General features: G+C 44.4%; 1 protein-coding gene and 1 long non-coding RNA gene across 5 annotated transcripts in view; one reads left to right on the top strand and one right to left on the bottom strand.

The window, feature by feature from the left end:
- The window catches only part of Pum (pumilio), a 180,311-nt gene that overhangs the window by 25,657 nt on the left and 133,256 nt on the right, over positions 1-21,398 (top strand). For 2 of the 3 annotated variants that reach the window (XM_076326605.1, XM_076326600.1), the window contains exons 6-9: positions 9,698-9,809; positions 9,907-10,006; positions 10,090-10,238; positions 18,951-19,305. In XM_076326605.1, the coding sequence (XP_076182720.1) occupies positions 9,698-9,809; positions 9,907-10,006; positions 10,090-10,238; positions 18,951-19,305 (716 nt within the window). The remainder of the gene's footprint in view (positions 1-9,697; positions 9,810-9,906; positions 10,007-10,089; positions 10,239-18,950; positions 19,306-21,398) is intronic. The other variant, XM_076326602.1, reaches the window with a different exon arrangement.
- LOC143154695 (uncharacterized) lies at positions 2,545-10,981 on the bottom strand. Of its 2 annotated transcripts, none has more exons than XR_012994238.1 (2): positions 10,797-10,981; positions 2,545-3,567 (listed from the first exon to the last, which is right to left on the bottom strand). It is a non-coding gene; the product is annotated as an uncharacterized LOC143154695 (long non-coding RNA). The 2 variants fall into 2 exon arrangements; XR_012994237.1 differs by lacking the exon at positions 10,797-10,981 and adding an exon at positions 4,049-4,152.

Genomic DNA, 21,398 nt, shown 5'->3' with positions numbered 1-21,398 from the left:
TCTGCCATGTAAGTGATTCGCATTACGATATTTTATTAAAGAATCGAATTTACCATCATCGAGTTTACCTATTTCTCGGATGCATGTCGCGACTGTGGAATTCTATTTCACGGTAAATGTGAACGGAAAGAACATCGTTGTCATTCGACTCCTTCGTTCGACTCCACTCGCGATCTGTTTCCACGTTCGAAGCGAACGATGAAACGCGGCAAACGTTGCCGCCTTTCGATAAGTGTTGCTCTTCCTAGCGGCGCGCTCAAGGCGGGAACGCTGTAGCGCGACAGTGGGTGGGGGCTACAGGGGAGGGGTTGGGCGGTGCCAGTACCCCTCCTGCCTCTGCGCCGCCCCCCGCCAATCGTCTTTCCAGCGGTGCACAGTACGTGCTTCTGGGAGACGTCTCTCGTTCCGAAGTATCCGGTTACGCGGACGGTTCGAGAAATCCTGACGTGTGTCGACGTTTACGCGCGTCGCGGTCCAGAGGGAGGGAGGATCCACGGCGCGTCTTATTTCCAAGGAGGAAGCCGGTCTCGCCGGATCGTGGATCCAGAAACGTCGCGAGAACGCGCGCGGCTCGTTGAGCAACGGTGCCGAGTACGCGTTAGGGGAGTTCCATCGAGCGTACTGGCACGTATCAAGGACAATAGGGCTCTGGAATATTTGGAAATAGAGTTTCGAGTAGACCGGACGGGGGTGGGGGAGATATTCCATAAACGGGGTTAATGGGGATCGATAATTCATCGTTGGCGCGCATTAGTGGCCCACGCTTCGCAGGAACGAATTCCCGAGTCTCGCGATGTTTCAAATTTCCCGGGTTTTTTGCGCGCTCTTCAATCCGGGGTGGGCTTGGAAAAAATTACTATTTTCACCGCGCTTAGACGCGCTCCAGGTGCATTGCCCTCTCTCGACTTCCGCGCAGACAGTGTCGTAAACTGCAGTGGATGATGGCACACAGACAGTCAGGGATCACTCGGTAGCTTCTTGTGAGTTATATACCGGAGACGTAGGGAAGATTCAGTAACGATCATTTTACGTTTTTTTTTTTTTTTTTTCAATTTTTAAAAGAACGATTTGTACCACGAATGGTACTTTGTAAGGAATTTGACTGTGTAAGGAATTACGCGGGAAACTGAAAACCACGAAATCTTTTAAATGAAAAGTAAGAATAAATCGTAGAAATAATTTGGATCGTCTATCTTTGTGTATTTTACAAAGTATTTGTTTCGCCTCGAGTTATAAAATTTTCTTTGGAAATTAGAAAAATTAGAAAAATTTAGATGTGTTGAATGTCGATCTAGAGTCGCCTTTCGACCGCAAAGGGTCAATAAACTTGTAATTTGACGCCGCCGAAATTTGATTAGAAGTATTCTTCACCGATTCAAGAGTTACATATCGACCCAAATAAAATGTAACTGGTTAGGGGTGGTTTCTCCCTTAAGATCGAAAAGTGGTGTATTTAAACACCGGGTATATTTCTAACAATTTGTGCAAAGTTTCGTTAAAAAAAATCGTTAGAAATTTTTTTGAAAGACTTGCTTCGTTCACGAACAACGGTCAAATTTGAGAACCACTGACCCGAACGGTAGGTAACCGTAGGTGGAAATTAACGCTTCGGGATGATCAACGCCCGTGAAATGTTTCACAAGTGCGTCGCGAGCCTCTTAGTTGTCTTTTTTAATTTTAGCGAGCCTTTATCGCGTTCATTAATTGTCGGCCATTAACAGCGGTGTTATCCGGGGCTTTTGTACAGCTGGAATCCAAATCGTTACCCGGCCAAGCTCAACCAGCCAGTGCACAAAGCCGGACTTTAATCTCACGCGGCGCGCATCCGTGCGTTCGTGTCCGATTCCCCTTCGAAGCCCTTTAAACTCCTCGAAATATCGCGGTCCGCTTCGGGTTTTCTTCTCCAGACGCGAAATTAAGCGCGGTTCTGATCGATACGCGCTCAGCGGACGCTGCTCCGTGGCTGATCGTTACGTAATCTTCGAGGTAAGTCGGCTGCGCGGGTTTGCACACACTACGAAAAAACGGGAAACGTATATTTCCCCGGACGGTGCGTGACATTTTTCCAAATTTAAATCCGACGCAGTTGGAATCTGAAAAAGAAGGGTTTCCCGGAAGTAAATAATAGTTCCGCCGCGAAACCCAAGGGTGTGGGGTAATTTGGGCGGTGAGTGAGGTTAGAAGACACGACTTTGCTTTCTTCGTGACGAACGTGTCGAGGAGTAGAAATCTTTACGGAATCTTTGAAACTTTTTTTGTAAATTTTATTTGCATTAAAATATTTGGTATATAAATATCTGTTGCGTTTCGTCCACTTCGTATACGTCTTAATACTCGTTGCGGGATAAAAAATATATTTTCCCTCGATAATGCGTGATATTTTTTTTTTTTTAGTTTAAATTTCATACGTGTCTCGGGAAGTAAATCCATCCCCATGGAAAAGTGAAGGGTAGGGAAGAAGGTAGTTTGAATTAGAAGTGAGGTTATAAAACGATCTTCTCCGCAACGAACGTGTTCAACGGTCGAAAGATAGGCATCTTTGAGATTTTTTATTTACATTTAAATATTCCATGCGAAAAAGTATAATGCGTTGTGTTTCGCTCTCCGCTCGATGTACGACGCGGTTAAAACGCTGGTTAACAATGCAGAAAATGTAGAAAATGTATTCTCCCCTCGGTAACGCGCCATATTTTTTAAATTTAAATTCAACGTACTTGAAGTCTGAAGAAGAGAAGGGTCTTCGGGAAGTAAATACATAGATCCCGCGAAGCCAACAAAAGGGTAGCGAACGAGGTAACTCTACCTCCGATGTAAATTCGCTTCCTGAATTTAGCTTCGTTGTCTGGGGATTGAAAAATTTTCCGCAATTTTTTTTACCCCCTCTACTTTTTTCAAACAAATTAATTACACCGTTTGACAAATAGCGCACCGCGTGTCGCGCAATGCTCAACGTACGCGTAGAGCTCGATTCGTAGCGCGCGCTCAGTTTTTCGCGAAAGTTTCAATCGGGGCACCTTTGCGTTCCACATTCGCCTGTCACTTTCTCGAAGCACTCTGATAGCGATCTGGTAGTTATCGAGGGTCTTATTACTTCCCCCTCCACCGCTGCCCTGCCTCCCCCGCAGATATTATTCGCGCATTGGCTCGTCTAACCGTGGCTGGTAGGACAGCGATATATTGTCGAACTGGTTTCCTTTGTTCTTAGCGTCGAAGCAAACGGTCGGAGACCGGTATCTCCCTCTTGATTAGTCGAAAACTCGTTTTCCTTCTTCGATCTTATCCTCCTTATGAAACTCTCGTAAAAATAGCAATCGCTTGCATCACAGGAGTTTTTGCGATTACGACTCGTCTTCGATTTTATCGTTTTAACCGCGTAACTTTTTATACGTCCTTCTTTGCACTTTACGTTTTTGATTTGCTACAGAGATCATCGTATTTGGAAACAGAAAGTGTTTTTATTCGTTCTCAATTTACGAATACAATGTTTCATAGCGTCCACGCGTCATTGTCCAACCCTTGCCCAACTCTGGGTCCCCTTCGACCCGTGTAATATTTATGCCACGGCAGCTGAAATGAAAAGAAAAATACAGAAATTGTAAATCTGATAACGTAAAGCTTCGATCAAATTTGGGTCAGAATAGACCCGCGAAGCTCGTCGTTCGAGAGTTAAGAGAAAACGCCCATCCGTTGCAAACGGTTGGAATTCTCTTTTAAATTATTCATCGGTAGTGCGACGAGGCTAAGTGTCCATTGACATCGACCAAAGTACCCTACACACATATAAAATTATTTAATCATGAAGTCCTTCGACTTGTCACACCACCGGTAGCGAACACAGTGGAAGATACTATTTCCAGTTACGGTGTTAAACTATAACTTCGGAGCAAGGTCGAATAGGCTACCCGGTTGGTTCATACATACGAACTTTTTCGATTGTTTTTACGTCTCCTGTAGCAAGGAGCCGAGCGGTGGTCGCACATGTCGCGATACCCCTTGTTACAGGCTGTCGAAAGAAAATATAACCCCCCGGGAAACCGAAGAAATATACCTTGTGTACGGGTTTCGGCAGCTGGAGGGTCGTAATCTCTCTCTCTCTCTCTCTTCCCTCCCCCCAAGTAACACGGCCTCGCGAGCGGGCATTTGCTCGAAGGATTCGCACAGCTCCAGTCCAGGTGCCAATGAACGAATGCAGCAGTTATGCAAATTGTTTCTCATCGTCAAAAGAGTGCCCGGCCGAGCCAAACGCGGCAAGGTGTAATGAGTCGATTGCGATTAGCGTCGCGTTCTTTTTCCGTTTGCGAGCGAAATGCGCCACAGCCGGTCGTACGAAGGTCCTCGTCGCCACGGTGACGTAGAATTCTTCGAACGGTTCGATACAACGCTGCACTTCGTCTCCCGATAAAATTAGAGAAATGGTGAATCATATTAAAGGCTACGGTGCCACCGCGGGTAGTTCGGCAACGTTGGGTCCACCGTGGCGAGGAGTGGGGTAGTTGGCGAAAGGGGGAGGGGGGCGCAACGAGATGCGGAGCGGAGAGCGTGATACCACGCCGCGTGTTTTACGTCGCGCTCGCTTATTGATTGGTACAGAGCACCGAAAGAACAATATATAGACGAAGTAGAAACGCTTCTCTATCTCCGGCCGGTTCGAGCGGAGTGTCAATAATCGATACACCGTTACCAAAACAGATCTCCTCCGTTCTGTTTGCTTTGGCGAAAGACAAAGGAAATCCGCGTCTCCCGCAGGCTCGCGCGATCAATCGATACATTCTTTGTGGTATTTTCGAGCGGTTGCGCGCAGCGAGCGCTGTGTACATTATATCCACCGATCCGAGTGTTATTTTAACTCTTTCGGGCGCCGCGGACGCGCGCCACGGGGATCGCTGGAAAGATATGTCATCCGGATTAAGGGGAATGTGTAGTAATGTACGTTTAAATTTCGATAGAGCCCTGTCTCGCCTGAATTTCAACGCCCATCCCCCGTCCTTCTCCCACTGCTCGGTGTCTCGAGCCATGCGTAATCTGATCCTATGAAAAAAGACGGTGAATAGATACGGTAAGAACGAGCGGGAGAGAAGAGTAGCGTGCCAAGCGGCGACGATGTGCTCGAGCACTTCGAAGAAACACCGCGCGCGCCTTACGATAAATCGTTCGGTTGTTAAAATTTCAATTTCTATATTCTTCACTTCGTCTTTGTAATAATTGTATCGATAGATTTCCGAAGTTCTCCCGATCGAAATGAGTCCAAACACGGCACAAATCGAAGACATTTTACCATCGTTCTATTAGTTTCGCTATCTGGGATATTTAAATTTGTTAAGAACAAAGTTCGTCGTGTTTGGACTCATTTTGCTCGGGAGAACCTCGCTAATACGTTCGTACCGTTATTGTACTTGATAATGTACATACGAAGAATTTTAATTTTTGTAATGGGATGATTCATCGTAGTGCGTGTCGACGTTCCTTTGAAATGCTCGAGACAGACTATCCCTACTCCGCTCACTATCTCTTTCTCTTTTACTTTCGCTATGTTTATTCTCTCTCCTTGTCGAGGGCCTCGAGACCCGAGCTCCAGACAATTCCTGGAATAAAATCGCTACCTGCTGTACAATAATTTCAACGCCGACCCTCGATTTACTTAAATTTCTGCGAGAATTACCGTATCGTGTGCGAGGGGGAACGCGAACGAATCATTTTTATTCAGGCGCAGACCTTCGAAGGTCGAACGAAACGTCCGACATAATACGATACGCGATTCTTGTGCGTTGCACGCCTATAGGCGTTCGGGATACACGGTCCGACATATGCGATCGCGGGAATCCCGCACGAAGGGGTCGTCTCCCGTTATTCGTCCGCGTACAATCCAATTTTCGAGTTCCTTTAAATCAAAACCGAGCGCAGCAGGCATTACGGGGACTTTGAAAAAATTCTGCACGATACACCGTGGTATTACCATATTCCTTTGGTATACGATGCGAAACGAAGTGAAATCGAGACTTGCTGCATTCTTCGTAAGTTGGATCTCTCTTTTCCTTGTTCGAAGCTTAATTTCTTCAATTACACGTTCCCGTGGTAAATGGAGTCGGAGGTTACAGCGACAACGTTTTTGTTTGCAGAAACACGAGCGGAGTTGTAAATGCACGAGTCGTTTAATTTTTGTCATAACGTTTACCATCTACTGGTCGGATTCTTTCTATTTACAGAACTAATACAGAATTAACGACTTTCTTCGGGACGTCGTAATTTCACCCCTTCAAATTGAGTCACGCTACTTAGAAAAAAAAAGTATTCCGTCGCTCCACAGACCTGGAAAGTTTCGTCGGTATTACGAACAGTGGGGGTCGCTGATATTCTTTCTAAAAAAATATTCGTCGCACGATTCTTCCATCGGCTATATCGCGGAAGTGGGAACAACTCTAAAGAGTGAAGGGTGGAAAAACATTTTCCGGATAATTTCATTCCCTACGGAATATCTCTACAAATACTCCGTATATTTCCTTTCGTAATCAAGGATTCTATTGGGTTGTTCGGAAAGTCATTTCCTGTTTTTTTTTTTTTGGTGAAAATGAAACACAATTTTTTTAGAGTGTATAAACATTTTATTAAATTATATATTCTCCATTTTGGAAAACGAAATGACTTTCCGAACAACCCAATAAATAAAAATGTAATTTATAGGGGGAAAAGATGAATCTCCCTACTGTGAACATTCCACAGTTTTGTGACCATCGGTGCAGTGTTCACTTCGCACACTGTCGCATCTCGTCGATTGACTCAAATAGGTTAAGATCCTTCGTTATCCCCTCTAATGCAGAGCGAGTGTTTTTATTCCACGGGAATATATTTAATTTCGACTTTAACTCTCATCTCCTGTAAGTTAAGGTTCTTCGTTATCCTCCAACGCGACTCGAGTGTCTTCGTCGAAAATATTTTCGATTTCGTCGTCCATATTGAACCACTATCGCACCTTCCATCTCGTCGAACAACACCGATAGGTTAAGGTCCTTCGCTATTCCCTAGGGCGGGTCGAGAGTCTAGGTTAGGTCTGGGTTGGGTTAGTGGCTAAAATATTTTCGATTTTTCTCTCTTAGGAGAGGGGGATAATCGCAAGTCTCTCGTCACTTAAACCAATACGTGGAGATATTTTCAATTTCGTCTCCATATTCAACCACTGTCACACTTTTATCTTCCACAAGTTAAGATCCTTCAGGTATCCCCCGATGCGGATCGAATTTCTCGTCGAGAAAATTTTTTGATTTTTCCCTCTACCCCAAAAATATTTTCCATTTCGTCCCCATCTTCAATTACCATCATACTTTTATCTTCCATAAATTAACTTCCTCCATTACTCCCCAATGTAGACCAAGTATCATTACCCAAAATGATTTCAATTTTTCTATCGCAGAAAAGAGGAAGTCGATCGTGAGTTGGTCAAAAATATTTTCCATTTCGTCCCCATATACAACCCCCTCACACCCTCATCTTCCATACCTTAAGTTTCTCCGTTACTCCCCAATATGGATCGAATGTCTTATCAAAAAAGAATTCAATCTTTCGTCCCTTCCACGAACAGGGACAATTGTAAGTCCCCCCTCTACCACGCACCTCCATCTTCCATATGTTAAGGTCCTCGGTTACTCCCGAACGCGGACCACAAGTGCCTTTCGAAAAACTAATTCCAATATATCCGTCGCACGAAATCGAGAACGATCGCGAGCTTCCCGTCAATTAAACAAATCCGTGGGCGGGTAATTGGCGGAGTCGAGGGGTCGTTTGGGAAGGTCGCGAAGAGGTTGGTTCCTCGATGAGTCGGGGTTGCGTCGCGCGAGGGCGATGCTACCGCGGGGCGGCGCGAGTGGTGCGCTGCGTGTATGCACGGAACACCTGATTCCCGCGACAGCGTGGTACCCTCTACCGGCTCCTGCTTCCATGTGCACGCGGCTCGCCACGGTCGGCGTGCGTGCGCGCGCGCGCGTGCGCATCGCTACGTTTGTGTGTGTGCGCGCGCGTCACCGCGCGATGGGTGCAACGCGGCTGTTGCCATGGCGACAGACGCCCGGCATCACCGGCGGTGGGGGCAACGTCCCAACGCCCAGGGTCGTACCTACTGATCCACCCTGCGAGCGGCCAACCCCCGTGACCACCTGGACGACCCGCCAACGACCCCGAATTCGCGGCTGCTACGGAATACCGAGTCTCTCGTGCCCGAGAGGTCCCTCTCGGATCATCTGGAACGATTCCATCCGTGAAACGAGACGAATCACCTTCTTCTAACCACCCTCCCTCTCTCTATCCTTCGATGGACGAAGCTTCCTATAAAATCGTTTCGGGGGTACCGCGCGGAGGGGCTCCAGGAGTCGAGAGGAGATTTTTACACGATGGAATTTGCGTTACACCGATGCAACTTTCTCGCCCCCGCGCCTTTTATCGATCACCGGTTGATAGCAGCGCGAGCGCGCTACCCGGTATTTCGGGATATCGTGATCGTTCTCTTGCTGGATTCTCTTCTTGGAATTTATTTTTTAGGTCCACGAGATCGTGGCGGATCTATACCGGAGAATGTTGAGGATATTCGAGGAACGTTGCTCGGGGGGATGATTAAGAGTTGGTTTTCTATCGGGGTGTACGGGGTTCGCTGCTCCTTAGTGGAGCGTCGCTGTTGCTGGAATTCAGTTTTTTTTTTTTTTGGAAACTGATTTTGGATAATTGTCTCTTGGATCGTTAGGGTAAGTTTCGCATAATCGGTGTAGAGTTCGTTGCTCTCGAGGGTGGAAAGACGGTGGTGTTGCTGGAATTCAGTTTTTTTTTTGGAATGTTTGATGTGGAAAGAGAATTCTCTGTGTGGACGATCGGAGTAGGTTTCGTGTCAGGGTGTACGGGGTTCGTTGCTCCCGGGTAGAGCGTTGGCGTTGCTGGAATTCAGTTTTTTTTGAGAACTTCAATTTGGAAATATCTCTTGGATTAATCCAATGGGTTTTGTACTGGAGTGTACGGGGTTCGTTGCTCCTGAAGGTTAAGAGAGCAATGTTGCTGGAATTCAATTTTTTTTGAGAACTTCGATTTGGAAATGTCTCTTGGATTAATCCAATGGGTTTTGTACCGGAGTGTACAGGGTTCGTTGCTCTTGAGTCGAGCGTTGGTATTGCTGGAATTCAATTTTTCGAAAACTTCGATTTGGAAAGTTGTCTTTGAGAACGATTGTAACGCGTTAAGATTTTTTTTCTTTAAATTTGATTCAAAAAATTGTCTCTGTGTACGATCACGGTGAGTTTCGTATCAGGGTTCGTTGCTCCCGAGGATAGGAAATTGCTGTTGCTGGAATTCATTTTTTGGAAACTTCGATTTGGAAAATTGTCTTTGAGAAAGATCGTAATGGATTAAGATTAAATTTTTATTTGAAAAATTGTCTCTGTGAGTTTCGTTCAGGGTTCGTTGCTCCCGAGGATAGGAAATTGCTGTTGCTGGAATTAATTTTTTCGAAACGTCTCCCCGCGTACAAGCAGGTGAACCACCTTTCTCCGAACCATGCTCAATGGTTCGGCTCAAATTTTCGTAATTCATTCAATCAATCGCGAAGAAATGTTCGAAATTCGAAACGTCGACGATGCTTTCTCGGATCGAGCTTGCATTGCATACTGTGCAACAAAAAACCTCGTGGCGAGTCCGTGATTAACGATGTTTTTTAATAAAATTTCAGATCATGCCGTGTCGCAGCCGATTTCCATGGGCACGGGTAGACGCGTGGGCGTGGGGACAGGATATCATCATCAAACGTCGGAAGTTGGAACGGTCCTCAGCCCGAGAAGCAGGTAAAGACAACAAAAAAACAAAAAAATTTTATTTTTTAAAGTCAAAATGCAAATTACCACGGTTCCCCGGTGGTTAACGAATTTTGTGTAATTGCAGCGAGACGGGTGGTCTGGGTGTCAAAATGGTCGAATACGTTCTTGGATCCAGCCCCACGACGCCGAAAGACTTGGAACCCCGAATGGTCTCCCTGAGATTGGTAAGCGCGCGTTGCACGGTAACCTTTAAAAATCGCGAAATGTGTCGAGCGTACCGATCTCTCGATGAAACTTCTACTGAAAGTTCTCCCCTTTCGCGCAGAACACCGACGCGGACAAGAAAGAAAAAGAGAAGGGCTCGGCAAGTCCTTTCGACAGTTCCAAAGACGACACTGGTCCGCAGAATAACGGATTGGCATCGCAGAACGGTCTCGACGATGACAAAGGATTTAAGTGAGTATCAGAGAAACGGTCGCGAGCGTGTCCAGAGACGCGATCAGGAGGGGTGCTGGAGAAAGAAAGAAAGAAAAAGAAAAAACGAGAAAAATAGAACGCGCTCGGTTCACGGCTACACACTCGATATATTTCTGTATACCGAGCGGTGACGCAAATAACAGTATCGTGTGTGTGCCGATTGGTAACGGTCGTTGCGAATTTTTACGCGAACGACTCGTTATATGCGCGCATAATTGCTTTCAATCGGGTCGTAAACGTGTCACGGGTTGTTTGCGAATGATTGTCATTGCTCCGAGGAGCGCGATCGAGGAACGCGTAATAGTGGTAACTGTCAAGGGCGTGCATACTCTGCCCGCGGACGATGACATCATACCTCTCCTGCCTTCTTCTTCTTCGACGTTCGTTGCACCGTCACGGTGCGCCATCTGGTGACGCGCGACTCGAACCACAAACGGGACTACTTTACCGACGGTGTTTCCGCGGTTACGCATCTCTGCAGTTTCTTTGATCCGTTCGCAAACACCTATCGTAAACATCGCCTGTTTACCTACTTACCGAAAAAACTTTTATAATTGGCCCCGTGTTCCCTCTTCTCTTTTCTTTCTTCTCACCGTACATCGTGCCCGGTAAATACAGATCGCTCTTCTCGGAAACGACCCGAAGTAATTGCAAAAAAGAAACTAACCATACTTTTCGATACGTTTTATCCCTCGAAATCGTCCACTTGTATCGTCGACTCACCCGAGGTGATTTCGCACTTGTGGTAAACGAGAGTGGATCGTTCGGTGTCAATGTTCGTCGTTGATTATTTGTATTTGTTGTAAGAGTCGAACAACGACAAAATCTGGGTTAGTAAGTATGGTGACTAAAGCGAAAAGAGTCATTTGAACTGTACAATATTGACGTTGGTTTCACTTAATGATTCCATTATGGTAACGATGTTTTCGCATCGCTGTTACCGCGGCAGCGCCGCTACCCTCTTTGCCTCGCGAGATCAGAGTAGTCGGTGGCGGGTCTCTCAACTTGGACTCGCGTTTTATTACGTCGCCATTATGCAAAATGTTCCGTTACGCTGCGCTGCTAATCGCGTATTCGTGGAATCTCGCGCGACTGGTTCGAGCGCTCTTTCGTATGAAAATTATTCAGGGTATCGGCCGCGCGACGATGACTGGTTGCAACAAATGTGCAAACAAACCGAGATAAACGAATTATTCTCCGGATTTTTATATCGTAATTTTACAGTTAGGTAATTATCGTTCGTTTCCATCTGCGATAGGTTATTAGGTGAACAAATTAACTAGCAGGCCGTAAATTAATTTAAGTAACGTACTTATTTAGGCTAAACTCTTTTTTCGTCTCGTTGGAATATTAACACTGGAACTATCGACGATTTAGGTATTTCTATTTGTATCGGTATTACAACTTTGAAATTAAGAAGAAAGTTAATTGACGAATATAATTAGTTCTCTGTTTGAATAACTGTCGCTGAATGTTTCGATAAGAGCATTGTTAATAATCGAGTGAGTTTAGAGAAAATTTCGAAACGGGTCAAATTGACTGCTTTGATAGTTGTAGCGTTCAAGTATGCGCGTAGGATTAATTTTAGAACGGTAGAATCTAACTTCATAACCGATGTAATCATAGAAAATTATTCTTAGAGCTTATAATTCACTCCAAACACTTTTCAGGAGGCGTAGTGTACTTACAATATAGAGTAGTTAAGCTTGAAAGTCATCACAACTTTGATTTACTTATCCGTGTTTAAAAATGTACAGGATATACGTAAATAAATATAAGCTAAAGATTGACTGTCAGCTTGCACATGACCTCAATATGGAGTCATCTGCAATTAATCGTTGGTTTGTTATCGAAACGTAGTGTCATTGTCTTGCACGTGATAGTATCAAGTTGCACGTGACCCCAACGTGGTGCTTATTAACTTGTTTGTGACGCTAACGTGACGCCATTGGCTTGCTCGTGACGCCAACGTGGAGTCAGTGACTTAATCGTGACGCCAACGTGACGCCATTGACTTGCTCGTGACGCCAATATGGTGCCATTGACTTGCTCGTGACACCAACGTGGTGTTAGTGACTTACTTGTGACGCCAACGTGACACCACTGGCTTACTTATGACGCCAAAGTGACACCATTGACTTGCTTATGACGCCAAAGTGACACCATTGACTTGCTTATGACGCTAACGTGACACCGTTGACTTGTTTATGACGCTAACGTGACACCGTTGACTTGCTTATGACGCCAACGTGACACCATTGACTTGCTTGTGACGCCAACGTGGTGTCATCAGCTTGCTTGTGACATAAGAGAATTGTTAAATGTAGTGTTAACCCTTACATGACGTTAACTTTTTAGACCTGACTTGTTACTTGATCGTCACTCTACCTGGAGCGTGCATGACAACTGTTACACTAACACCATTCGATACCAGAGAAAATTTTATTGCAAAAGAACATATACAGAGTAATTTTATAAATAAACTACAAAGTAAAAATAAATAATAATGACGAATTAAAAAAAGATAAAGATAGAAAATAAAAATATATGTTCGGTATTCAAAAGTGATAGAAAATTTTATTTCTATTAATATTCAAGGTATGGTTATTTATTTCTACTTCCAATAGGGTAAAAGTTACCGTGTCACGTAAGATGTACGATTGATACGATAAAAACGGTACTGTCACGTAGAAGGTGACGCACATCCGTTAAGGGTTAAACACAATAGTCTTCGAACACCTGGTAATCGCGTGGTCATTCTTCTTCCGAGAACAGGAAGAAAATTGTTATCGGATCGCAAAAAAAAAAAAAAAGTTTTAATCTATCGGGAAGTTTAAAATTCGCATGGAATTCCATTCGCGCGGAACATCAGGTCTGTGACATTTACGTCGCGTTACAACAATCTAGGAAGGCCACGTCATTTTCTTTATATAGAAACTAAGCATCTTCTAACGTTGATTTATCGCCCCGCGCAAGAGTTTGACACGTTGATTACCACGTTAGTTTTCCATATTTAACCATGTCCTCGAGATTCGTTCAAACTGTAGTGTGGTAATTAAAAATACTAAACAATTGGCGTACTTGTTACTTTATGGCATTGCTAGGGAAGTTAACGTTGTTTAAAAGTTTACAAACATCAGGGTTCGTTCCTCGTAAACCCTTTGACTCTCTCAATACCAACGATTTAGGCAACCATCGCAGAGACCACGCGTGGGTCCAAACGGACCCGTAAATTAATCTCGCACAAATATGTCGTACAAAAATTCTACTATTTTATCGTCCCTTTCTCAATTTCCAAGTAAAGTTATACCAACGCTATAATCGCTCTATAAAAAGGTTTCTCTGGGTCCGAAAAGACCCACGCGTGTGTCCAAACGGACCCGTAATTTAACCTCGCACAAATATGTCGTACAAAAATTCTACTATTTTATCGTCCATTTCTCAGTTTCCAAGGAAAGTTATACCAACGTTATAATCGATCTATAAAAATAGTTTCTCTGGGTCCGAAAAGACCCACGCGTGTCCAAACGGACCCGTAATTTAACCCCGCACAAATATATCGAAAAAAATTCTATTATTTCATCGTCCATTTCTCAGTTTCCAAGGAAAGTTATACCAATTATATAATCGGTCAACAAAAAATTTCTCTGGGTCCGAAAAGACCCACGCCTGGACACAGCTAAAATTAACTCACCAACCGTGATCTTTTTTACCCCCTCGCTGGATACCGTGCGTAAAACGCCCATATGCGTTCAACGTATACGCATTCGCAATAGACGAAAAGCTTTCCCGCACACGGTGCACCGTTCGCGCAAAAGTAGTCCGCGGTCGAAGTGTTAAAAAAATATACTAAATTCATAGATGTACACAGACGATCGCCGTGATATTCAACGTGTCGAGTCGATCCTCCCGGTCGAGAAAATCGTAAATGTTCGTTCGGTCTCGAAACGAAGTCGCTTCTGTAATTCGATCCGGTGGTAAACATTCAAAAGGATTACGTTAACGAAATCGATCGAGAAAATCGTAAATGTTCACCCGGTCTCGAAACGAAGACGTTTCTGTAACTCGATCGACCCGTAAACATACAAAAGTGTTCGGTTAACGCACATCGTCGAGTCGTCGATGATCCACGTCGCGTCTGTTCGTTGAAAAGTGCATCTGTTCGCTGAAAAGTGCATCTGTTCGATCGTTGAACGTTTTATCTTCACGCGAGCCGCTTTCGATCGAAACGGAACAGCGAAATGCACGAAATGGAGCGTGAAGCGATAGAGGTAACTTTTGTTCCTCTTGGTGGGTGTTGCGTAATCTCGTATTATTTCCTCGAGGGTTTCGAATCGCGAGTTTGCGGTTACATCGTAGAGAGTCCGGCTCGCTCGCTCGCTCGCTCGCTCGCTCGCTCGCGATTACTCGTATTTAATATCCGCAAGGTGTGCACCGTGGCCGAGTGCACGAATCCCGGTGGCAAACGGAATAGGCGTTTAGGTGGATTACGACAACAAAGATGCGAGAAATACGGGCGCGGATTCACCGTGATAACCCACGGGGGACCACCTTCGCGCGGAATTCTCGCAGGTGGTCAAACGTGTTCCGTTTAGCCCACCGTTCCTCGTGTTTATATACGTGGGACACGGGAATGCAGAAGGTAAACGATCGGAGTCTTTTCCACGATATGAATAAAACATCCATCGAAATGTAATATCGGTGAATGAATTGAAAAAAATAGTCCGAAGTGACTCCCATCGATTTGCACGAAACTTGGCACGCTCGTAGGTTTAGGTGTACGATTATAGTGAACGGAATTGTAGGCGCATATGGCCAGTCGATTATGAGAAAAATAAGTATGAGGAATGTTTACGTTTGTATTACTATTTCTATCAGAGAACGTACGTGTCTTCGAAGTTGGACGAGGATAGGGCAAATTAATTTACTACTATCGTTGGTTGTTTATTTTGATCATTGTTCGAGAATATTGTAGGCTGAGACACTGGTAATAATTGAGTAATTTAAAAAAGAAATGTTCGAAACCATTTACATTGAGCCCTTTGGTAGTTCTAGTGTTAATATTGGAGGCTAGATTAATAATAGTCAGAAGTGACTCTCACTGATTTTTATGAAATTTGGCAGACTTGGAGTGTGGGAAGTTTGGAAAAATTGCTAAAATTGTTAAATGTAACAAAGGTAGGAATTTGGATGAAATTCGTGTTGAAAAGAATGGAAAAACGAAGCAGTTGTTTCTGTAGAAAGTGTGATTTTACAGACGCTGTTTTCATAAATAACATATCAATAGTTAGTTATCCGAGGATTCACGAAGCGTCGACACCTTGACGATCGCTATCGCTTATGCGTAATTCTTATCTCTCGATAGAGTCACGATCCAATCGAGTGGCGAAGTTTGTTCAGATTGCGGTCGGTATGTTTCTTGGAAGAATCTTTCCAGTAACTTCTTATTGTTTTGTACTAGGTCAGTTAATCCTGAAAGTTCAATGTCTTCAGAATCATTCATTGCTACGACTTCAGAAGCAGATATACCTGAAAAGATCTCGAAAAGAACAGATTTCAATATTTGTTCACAGTCCTCATTGTATTATATATTTAAAGACACGAGTTTTGTTCGTTTCGGGTCATTTCGGACCCAAAGCCTCCGAGCATCGAACGAAAAAACATTTTAAGTTCGATCCAGAAGTCATTTTTTCAACACTTAGCTACACTGTGTGAAAGCTACTCAAATCTTGATCATATTATAAAATTCTCCAGTGTTACTATATTTTCGTTCAGTTGTAAATATGGGGATTCTTGATGAGAATTGGGTGTAGCAAATACCCTGGTTTTCCTGCCCCTCTATCGTTCAACGTGCAAGGACCTGACAATCTACGATCTTCGTATAGTACTCTCGATGGGGTTACCTTTACCTCACCGACAATGTTTTTATCGACACCGTTTCATCGACGTTTCGCCGACAATATTTACTTATCGACGCGTTTAGATCACCCACAATCATTTCACCGACAATGTTTACACCGAAACCGAGTTTCGCCGATAATGTTTACTCATCGACGTCGACTTCTAACGCGTACAACGGTTATTCGATCGACCATTATACGCTACACTTTCGATCGTGCTGGATTCTAATTTTGTGCGCATAAATCGAACCGCACGGATCCATCGTGATTGAATCGAAAATATCGTGGACCAAGTACTGTTCCATCGCGAGAAGAAGGCTGACGAATGCTTCCATCCCCACTCTACGACCCATTGGCCCTCCCATCGTCACTTGTATGGTTTCTATTGGTCGAGGATAGTGACGAAGATCGACTGTGGCCAATAGAGTGCTTCCATCCCCACTCTACAATCCACTAGCCCTCCCATCGTCACTTGCGTTGTTTCTATTGGTCGATGATGGTGACGAAGATCGACTGTGGTCAATAGAGTGCTTCCATCCCCACTCTACGATCTACTAGCCCTCCCATCGTCACTTGTATGGTTTCTATTGGTCGAGGATAGTGACGAAGATCGACTGTGGCCAATAGAGTGCTTCCATCCCCACTCTACGGCCCACTAGCCCTCCCACCGTCACTTGTATGGTTTCTATTGGTCGAGGATGGTGACGAAGATCGACTGTGGCCAATAGCAATACTGTATGCGATGGTGGGGAAGCTGGTAGACCGTGGAGTGGGGGTGTAAACACTCGTCAGCCTTCTTTCTACGAAGGAACAGTAGTTTACATTTTTTTCGCTATTCAAGAGAAATAAAAAATTCGTGAAACTCAATGTCGATGAAAATATCGTAGACATCAAGTCTCGTTGAGAAGATTTATTCAGAGAGGGTCAAGAGAAGTGTTTCGTTAATTCTATCTGTTCCCATCATTGTCTCGTACACTTTTTTCGTCACTCGGTCTAATTAGTATACAAGGTGCGTCTAAAGAGTGACGAGACTTGTTTTTTGAAAACGTTTATATTCCGCTTAATGAAAAATTTACATTATCTCCTTCGAAGTAGTTCCCTTGGGAAGCTATACATCGGTGAAGGCGTTGTTGCCACTCCTGGTAGCAGTTCTGCAATGCTTCTGTCGAAACTGCTTTCGATTGATCGGTTATACAATCTTCTATTTGTCTATTTTTTTATTTTTAAAATCTTCACAATTCCGAAACAACGACCCTCGAGATGATTTTTGAATGTAAATAAATATTTCCATTTTCAAAAAAAAAAAAAAGAATGGTACAGTTTTCATTTAGTTAAAAAAAAAAAATTATAAATGAAAAAAAATCCGTTATGTTGAAAATTGCAGAGTGATAAAATATATATATATGTATATTGTTGTGTCAGATTTGAAGTGGATCGGTTCAATAGCTTTTGAGTAATTGCGACAACCACGCTTGACAATCTGGTTTCGGGGAAAATGTATTTAAAATTTACGAGAATTTGAGCACGGGATTTTCAACGTTGTCATGAATCATCTATTCCATGCCCATAAAACGTATCGTCGTGACAACGTTTTTAAATTTTAGTTTGTTCAATTTTCGATATATTCGATAGAAATTGGGGATCATGTACGACGACTTCAGAAGCCACCTTTCGATCTTCCGGTTATCTTCTCGACACCAAGACACTTACTTTCGTCTACATTCTCGATAAATAAATTATGAATATCGTGTTCACAAGAAAAGTTCTCTTGACATGAAGAACCCCATTCTCACCTACACTCTCGGTAAATAAATTATAAAAATCCTTCTCCAAAGAAAAATTCTTTTCTGAACAATGCCTTCTGGAGACTATAGTAACAAAATAATCCTGAAGCCACTTTTCAATTTTCCAACTACCTCCTCGATATCAAGCACCTCATTCTCGCCTACACTCTTGATAAATAAATTAGAAAAATCCTTCTCCAAAGAAAAATTCTCTTCTGAACGATGTCTGCTGGAGACTATAGTTCCAGTAACAAAATAATCCAAGAACTACCTTTCAATCTTCCAGCTATCCTCTCGATATCAAGCACTCCATTCTCAATACACTCTCGATAAATATTATAATAATTATTCAATTAAAAAAAAAAAAAAAAAATTTCTTTCTGAACGATGTCTCTAGTAACAAAATAATCTCTTTAATTCTTTTAGCTACCCCCTCAATATCAAGCACACGACCTACACTCTCGATAAATAAATTATAAATATTCTACTCCAAAAAAATAAAAATAAAAATTCTCTATCCAACGTTGTCTCCAGTTACAAAATAATCCAGGAACCACTTTTGAATCTTTCAACTACCCTCTCGATATCAAGCACTCCATTCTCACCCACACTCTCGCAAAAAAAAAAAAAAAAAAATTATAAATATTCTACTCCAAAAGAAAAATGATAAATATTCTACTCCAAAAGAAAAATTATAAATATTCTACTCCAAAAGAAAAATTATAAATATTCTACTCCAAAAAGAATTATAAATATTCTACTCCAAAAAGAATTATAAATATTCTACTCCGAAAGAAAAATTATAAATATTCCACTCCAAAAAAAATTCTCTTCCGAAAGTAGTCTCCGGTATCAAAATAAACCAAGAAGCCACCTTTAAATCTTCCAGCACCCTCCTCGGCATCAAGCACCCCATTCTCACTTGCGCCCTCGTCAGCCCCCAAGTGCCCAATTCTCATCGACGCTCTCGACACCGAAAACCTCATATCGCCGTGTTTCGTTTCCAGCCGTACACCAGGTAGCCGTCAACCGTCCCCCGGTGAAGAAGAGTTCCAGAAGAACGCCGCGGCCACCCTAGCCGTGAGCGCCGGCGGTGGCGGCGTCGTGTTGCTTAAACCCGGCGTCGACGTCGTCGGCAGCGAGGAGCATTTCATGGCAGCGTTCGCACCAGCCCCGCCTCACCATCTCCAACATCATCAAGCACCACCGACCCACCATCTTCAGCATCCCCATTCGCACGCGGCTCAGCTCTTCGGTGCCCAGGCACCACCGCCCCCGCAGGGCCCGCCGCCATCCCAGCAACAACAACAGCAACAGGGACCTCCGCAGCCTCAAGACACCGCCACTCACTTTGACGTTCAGGTGAGTCCCTCAGCGACTTTTATTGTGTTCTCTGTGATTCGACGAAACCGATGGAATCTCCACCGATTCGACCGGGGAGAAGAGAAGAATCCTTTTTTTCTTCTTTTTTTTTACCCTCCCCGAGGAATACTAACGGCGGAGGGGAGGTGAAGGGAGGGGTTAGAGGGACGACTTCCATAGGATCCACATCCAAGCTACGCGGAGAGAGCCGACGAATTCCTCCTCGACGTGCATTGTAAGCTTTTGCCTATAGACCGGGTCTCTCTGTTGTTCTTGGATCCGCTGCCGGGATGATTTCGACGGATTATCGGAAGGGTGGCCCAGTTTTTCCCTCCCAGCTCCCCTCTGCCCGCTATTCGACGGTTAGCTTGGAGTATATTTTGGCCCAAGAATTGATAAATAACGGACGCGGTCGTAAATTGTGAAAGCAGTCGGGCCAGCAGCAGCTCGGCCGTCCTACATAAACCGTGCATCGTAAGGTGTGCCGATTACTATCGCCCGGCCCCTGCTCCTACCACCACGTACTAGTCGAACGAAACTCGTGCATTAACTGATTGGGTACGTCCAGCGGTGCACTTTACGTAAACAATTCAACCGGAGATATATACTTACGCATAGCGGGCGGAAGATGAAGCGCGGGTAACGCGAAACGTTCGTAAATTGAATCGTAAATTAGTCGCGGGATTCCGTGACCCGATCGCCGAGAAGCCTGCTCGCGATTTTAGATCTGATTCTCGCCCCGGTTTCAAGCAACGCGTCCCGTTTTAAGAGCGGTGCTATACTCGCGTTGATTCGGGTGGGTGAACAAACGTTGCGCGAACACGAGTCGATGATTCGTTTCGCGACTTCCGAGCGACGAGACTCGATATTCCGCGTTGAAAGCGAGGGTCTTGCTTCTCCATGGTACCTCGGACGTAAGAAAACATTTGTGCAAGAGTTTGCGAATGCTTTGGGGAGGGGAGAATTATAAGAATGTTGGACTATGTGGGTAGTAGGTTATTTTTATTTTTATGCAGAACAGTGCCCGCTTTCGAGTTACGAACTCGATACCGGGGTTCGCTCGAAAACGGGGTAGCGGCGATTTCTTTACGACAGTCTGCGCGAAAGATGGAGAACGGTTTGGAATTGGAAAATTAGAGTAAGTTTCTTTGGTCGAGATATTGTTCACAGATTTTTGTTTATAGTCGCAAGAACTGGCGACATTCGACTTCGAGACGTCGCGTGTAATTTACTATGCTAATCTATCTATGAAAAGAAAAAAGAGAGCAGTAATTTAATAGAAATGGAGTACTGTCTAAAATATAAAAAATTGAGTACTTTTTAAAAACTACGGAAAAAACAAATTTAAAAAAAAAACTAAATTTTCTTTTCTTCTCAATAAGAACACGATTTCCAAATTTTTCTCCTGCGTGCTCAAGAACCGGGAATATTCGACTTCGGGTATCAGACATCTTGACGTTCGTCGAGAACCGCCAGGGGGGAGTTACCGCTCGCGAAAAATGCGAGTCTCGATTTCCAATAAAATCACGATATCCAAATTTCTCTCCTTCGTGCTCAAGAACCGATAATATTCGTCTTCGAGTATCAGACATCGACGTTCGTCGAGAACCGTGAAGGGGGGTGGGTCGCAACTCGCGAAAAATACGAGTCTCGATTTCACCTCGGTCCGGTCCCGTACACCGAAAAGAGAATTACGCTCTCGTGTACTGTTCCCGGTGTCGCAACGTCTTCGTTTCGCGGCGAACACGGCCGAGAATTACCGGTGTGGGCTTGTCCTCAGTTTCGTAAACGCGATCCTTCGTCGCAGGCGTCTACGACGACCTCGCGTCGACCGTGCGCCCCTCCCCCTCGCGCGTCGACCGTGCGCCCCTCCCCCTCACACGGCGACCGTACGCCCCGCCCCTCCCCTCGCGCCTCGGAACTCGGGGAATCCATAATAGTTCCATAGCCGCGCCGAGTATTTAAAGCCTGTAGATGGTTTTCCAACGTGAAGGGCGTCGCTGCCGGCGTTAATTTAGCGATTGTGCCGTTGACTAGGAAGAGGTTATTTTTAAGCAGCGAGCAGCTGATGCTAACGAGCGGTCCAACCACCG

Source organism: Ptiloglossa arizonensis, chromosome 1 (genome assembly GCF_051014685.1).
Source record: "Ptiloglossa arizonensis isolate GNS036 chromosome 1, iyPtiAriz1_principal, whole genome shotgun sequence".
NCBI lineage: Eukaryota > Metazoa > Arthropoda > Insecta > Hymenoptera > Colletidae > Ptiloglossa > Ptiloglossa arizonensis.
Note: the sequence above shows the minus strand (reverse complement) of the source record. Positions and strands in the feature narration are given on the sequence as shown.